A 5788-nucleotide genomic window follows, 5' to 3' on the forward strand; every position below is an offset into this window, starting at 1 on the left:
ATTTTAATGAGCCGAACACAAGTTAAGATCAGCTCGCTTCATGTTTAGTTCAATATATCTTGAATATATATTACAATTTTTCACTATTTGAATTTTAAGCAAACTCAAATACAAAGAAACTATATTTTGTAAATTTTAATTATTAGCTTAAGATTCTAATTTTTAATTTTCTTTCAACTTTTCATACAGTAGTAGACCTGACAATTTAACTTACTATTCATGATTCGGTATTTGTTTGGCTCGTTAATAAACAAGCCGAATATGAGCTGAATTTTTCAGCTTGACATTTTAACGAGCCAGCTCGTGTTCAACTTCTTTAATAAATGTCGGTCCCAGCTCATTTGTGTTTGGCTCTTTGACGGCCCTAAGTGGACTTACAGTGAAATTTTGCCTAGGTTACCGAACTTTAATTTATTTCAATAAATTATTAAATTTTAATCTTTCTTAATTATGTCACTTTTTTATATAACATATATTTTTTTCCAAATAAAATGGTAAAGTAATAAATTATACAACTACTACATCACATTTAATTTATAATTTGGAGATGATATTATTGCCATTTAATTACTCCATCAGTTTTTTAAAATAATATAATAGTCAAATAATAATTATTTTAAAATAATATATTAATAATTAAAATGACTAGCATGTTTTGTCATGTCTTTTTTTTTAATAATTGAAATTGATGTCAAAGTTGAGTACTTGATTGAAACAAATTAAAGTTTAGTGGTGTAATAAAATTTCACTAAAATTCAGGGGTCAAATGTGTTATTTACCCATTTTTTAACAGTAAAAAATTATATTATTATATATATATATATTTAAGAATTTGGAAAATGAAATATTATAGTGAAATGTGTAGGGACTATCTTGTAATATTGGGTTTGTACAAGGCCCATCCATACACTTTAACCAATATAAATAATTATATAAATTAATGAGAAATTCACTCGAATCGTCTCTGATCCCCTCTCTCTCTCTCTCTCTCTCTCTCTCTCTAATGGCGGAAGAAACCCTAACCCGAACCCCGGAGTCCTCTCCCTCGCATCCGGAGACGCGCGATGCGGGGATCGGCGAATCTCAGGTGCGGTTTGATCGATGTGTACATATAAATTTCGTAGCCGTTTCGGCGATCTCACGCTATCAGTTTTCGATCTCTTGTTTGTGGAATCGATCGCGAAGTTAGGGTTCGTGCGTTGATCTCAATGCGCGCATTTGTTTTCTGCCCTTTTTGTTGTTGTTGTTAATTTGGTTTTACGAAGTCGAATGCTCGTCTCTGAAATGATTTCGACCTAATTACAAGTTGATAATTTTTGTTTTCCTGTATCTCTATTGTAGTAGTGAGTAAATTGATTGTTCATACGCAACATTAAAAATGATGGATTTGTATGGTTTTTGTTGTTCTGATTAGAAATGGTGGTGATCAAAATGTAGGATTTTGAAAACCCTAGTCCCTGATCAGTAAGTTGTCACCCATGAATTATCATCAAAACACCGCAATATAAGGGATAACCTACCTACCCAGAAACTAATCCAAATCCGATCTGGAAACCTGCAAAAGTTTACCTGGGCTGGTACTCCTATCTCAAGCTGAAAATTTGTTTGGGTTTCCCTCAAAATTTGCTTGGCATCAACACGAAGAGGGTTGAATCAAAGATTTGAGGCACATGTAGTACTGCTTTCGTGATGTTTTTTTTCCTATTTTGTTATAATGATAGTATGTGAAAGTCCGAGAAACTATTTGACTAAATACGTTGATCTAGAATTCGCCAGGCTGGTTTGTAGTTTGAATTGGATCTGTCCTTAGTTGTAGCAGTTGTTATCTGCAATGCACGAAGAAGAGGTTGTGGGTTTAAGCTCTATTGTGGGCGCTAGCGAAAAATTGAAAATATTAAAAATAAAAATCATGATCCACAATAGTGTACTTAGATGCTTTCCTTTAGCCTTCTTGTTTTCTACCTTTCGATTTATTGTTTTATGTGGTTACCCAGGCAACAAATATGTTGCGCTCCCAACAATCACCAACTGCTGCGTACGAGATGTTTTCTGCCATGTACCCCCCATTCTTACCAGGAGTTCCTCCTTTTCTAAATCAAGAAGAGAATGGACATGGTCATGGAATTTATGCCATTCCACAGCATCCCTTTATGGGGCCTATGGGTGGCTATCCTCCAGGTGCTCTTATTCCACTGAAGTATAAAATCCCCACGTAAGTTTTCCGAATCTTCATCATTTCATCATGTTTCTGGTTATTGTGGTGGACAGTATCTTTTATTGATACTCATATTGTAACTCAGCATTTATTTATGCTAAATCTAGTCCATCTTTCATTTTTTCTTTTTTTTTCTTTTTTTTTTTCTTTGAATGATACTTCGTTGTAATAGAATCAGATTCCCATGAAAAGGTTAAAAAATGGATGAGTTAGGGCTAGTAACAGCAGGTTAAGATACTGATTGTTTTAGCTGATTTTAGAATTTTGGGAGAACGACCCAACATAATAGTATTTGTGATTTATGGTAGGGAAATATTGAGTATTTATTTTAATTGCTTTTTTTAATTAATTAGAGAATATATTTCGCGATCTAGTAGTAGAAATTTGGAATTTTTATTGGAAAACATCCCTAAAAATCAGGGATATTTTTTCTAACAGCAACTTTAGAATTAGGGCATTATTTCATATAGATAAGACCTATTGGGTCTATACTCTATTGTAGCATAATGTGCCAGATGAATAAAACTTCGAAAGCAGAGCGGTCAAGCTCCTATTGCCTCTTCTTCATTCGCTAGTGAGCTGAATGAGATATAACAAAATGGCAAGATATACCAGTGCTATCAGTTTCAATTTTGTTGCCATGTCTATCACCTTGTCTTTGTCCTTTTTGTCCTGTTTGCTCTTGATTAGTTCATCTTGTAATTCTCAGGAAATTGCTTGCTTTATGAGGTTTGTGTGTCTGCTAACCATCAATGTCATCATGTTGCTTGCATCATAAATTTTCTCTTTATGCTGCCTCAAATATTTGGTACAATTTGTACTTACGTTAGCGATGGCCCGTACTATTATTGAAATGAATCGTGGTGTGCTTCTCTGAGCCCATGTGGAAACTTTTATATGCTTTTCACTAAGTTCTTTATTGAGTCAATCCACTGCTTTCTTTACCTTTCTAATGCGTCTTTCTTTCTTCCTTTCCTTGTGTTCAAACAAAAGATAGCACACACTGCAGGGTTTCTTTGAACAAAATTTTCACCCTCTCTTATCGACTAATCAGCTGGTAGATATATGAAATAGTACCTTTTTGCCCACCAAATATTTCTGCCGAGTGCTGCTTGAGTAGAGTCAACAGAAGAAGCACTGCACTAACAGTTTTTTTATTACAATACGTCATCAACTTCCTATTGCAGTAGAAGTAGAAAGCTTCATCTTGGAGCTTCTGCTTTGGGGCCGGAAGGCCCGTTTTAGCTTCGTGACTTAGCAATAGCTTTAGGCTTGTTGTTAGACCCAACATTTGGTTTTTGTAAGCTTTTTTTGGAGCACAAAGATGTTCTAGAAGCCAACCAAAAAGGTGCGCAGAGTATAGTACATGAACTTATGCATCTCTTTGATGTTTTCCCCCCTCCATGTCATCATTTATAGGAGGGAAAGTTCTGGAGCAGTAGCTGTTGAAGAGCAGCAGGGGCAGGGGCCTAGGCAGCCGCAGCAGCAGAATGATCATCAAAGACAAGTCGTTGTGAGGAGATTCCACTTTGCTTTTCAGCTCGACTTGGGACTTATCATAAAATTGGCAGCTGTAGTGTTTTTGTTCAGCCAGGAAGGTTCAAAGCAGAAGTTTATTCTCCTTGTGTTCTTCGCCTCGCTGGTTTATCTGTGAGCACTACTTGAGCTTTTCTGCTTCAGTTTTTTTGTTTTTTTTATTTCTTGTTGGATGAGTTTGTGAGTCGAGTAAAAGTGACCCCTCTAAAAAAAATTGTAGTTCTTGTCAGGGTAAAATGCTCATATAGCCCTTATATATTCACTACTTGCGACCTATTTCCTAGATGTTGGTATTCTCCGAAACGAAAAAGAAAAAATTGCCAACTTTTCATCCAAACAATTCAGTCCCAGATTTTGCTACACTTTGCAATTATATCCCTTCCCCTTTAGCCATTCAATATGACCCTTTTTCCTGTGAGAAGGATTACCTGTAGAGCATGAGAAAGAACAGATTTAAGTTTTTTCGGGCGTTAAACAGGGTTAAAAAAGTTCAGGTATTAATTGGGCAAGTGAAAAGTTCTGGGATTAAGTCGCAATATTAAGAAAGTGCGAGGATTAACTATTCATTTTACACTTGTCATAGATTGGGTTTTTTTTTTCCCACATTCCGAGCCATTTTGTATTCTACAGTTATCAGACTGGTGCTCTTGCGCCGTTACTTAGATGGATTCGCCGAGGCGTTGCACTTCCTCCACCTCAGCCACCTGTTCGGTTAGATAACCGGATTCCTCCTGAGCATGACAACCGGAATGATGCTCCACCAGGTATACTATTAAATTTTGGTTTGTTAAAACACTTCACAAGTTAGGGCCTGATCGCAATCGCCTGCGACTAATAATCGAGCTTACTACAGACCTCTTTGTCCGATCATGGCCAATCTTTTATTCATTTGAGTCAAATTTAAATCTCCACATCCAGTTTGGCCTTGCTTCCGGAGCAGCTTGTCTGTTCTGAGAAACTGCAGGCAGGAGTTTTGGCAAAGCATAAAGTTTGGAGCTTTCGCTGTGCCGAGAAGCTGAGTAAGCTTCTGCATTCAAAAGGAGAAGCTCTTTTTGATGCTTTTGCTCCCACTGCACCTAGAGGCTGCTGGAAAAGATCTGAATGAAAAAGTTGTTTTGTGCTTCTCAGAGAGAGCGGCTCTATTCAAACAGCATTTCGGCACAAGCTTTAGCCTTGCGCGTTGTTGAGCAGGCTCAAATCTCCTCAATTTGGTGCAGTACGCTTGTGATCACTTACGACACAATCTTTTTAAACTGAATTTCTCACAATTATACATACTAATTTGGTCCAGAGGAAAACCTCGAAGCCGAGAATCAGAATCAGAACCCGAACCCGAATGAGAACCAGAACCAGAACACAGGAGACGAAGTACCACCGGCCGCGAACGAGAACCGGCCCGAACCCGAGAGGAGGAACGGACTAAATTGGTGGGGTATCGTGAGAGAGGTCCAGACGTTTGTTGTCGGCTTTGTCACTTCCCTTCTTCCAGGGTTTCAACACAATGATTAGTTGCCCTCTCTCTCTCTCTCTCTCTCTCTCTCTCTCTCTCTCTCTTCCCCAAGTGTTTTGTAAAAGTTATATAGAGAGACGTTCTCAAAGAGAAATCGGAATGTTCTGGTTCGAGAGTAAAATGTTGTTTTCTTTTGTTTATTATGAATGTAAACTCCGTATTTTGTCATCAAATCACCCCTTTTCGTGGGTTTTAACCTAAATTTGTGTAATTTGTCAAATAGGATGTGATTATCGCTTTCGATGTGAATTTATGTTATCCTTTGCTTGTGATTTGAGTTTCGCAGACACTTTGCCTCTTCGTCGTGAAAGTTTGGATTCAAATCTTTTAGTCCGCAGATGATGTTAACCATCGAAAAACTGAGCTGTAGAAAGGAGAAGAAAATTTGAAGCGTATGCAATTTGAAACTAATCTTATTCATCAGCAGGGATTGCATTTGGTTTCTTGTTTTACACTTTATGACCTCTCTCTCTGTCTCCTGGATGTAGAGATCATTTGATTTGTAGAGGGAGAAGCGGACGGCGTCG

At 37.3% G+C, this 5788-nt stretch overlaps 1 protein-coding gene across 1 annotated transcript; it reads left to right on the forward strand.

The window, feature by feature from the left end:
• LOC109718205 lies at positions 933–5481 on the forward strand. Its single transcript, XM_020244293.1, has 5 exons — positions 933–1087; positions 1995–2212; positions 3635–3865; positions 4382–4515; positions 5043–5481. The coding sequence occupies exons 1-5, from the start codon at positions 941–943 to the stop codon at positions 5258–5260; spliced, it is 948 nt and encodes a 315-aa protein (XP_020099882.1). The 5' UTR covers positions 933–940; the 3' UTR covers positions 5261–5481.

Source organism: Ananas comosus, linkage group 12 (assembly GCF_001540865.1).
Source record: "Ananas comosus cultivar F153 linkage group 12, ASM154086v1, whole genome shotgun sequence".
Classification (NCBI taxonomy): domain Eukaryota; kingdom Viridiplantae; phylum Streptophyta; class Magnoliopsida; order Poales; family Bromeliaceae; genus Ananas; species Ananas comosus.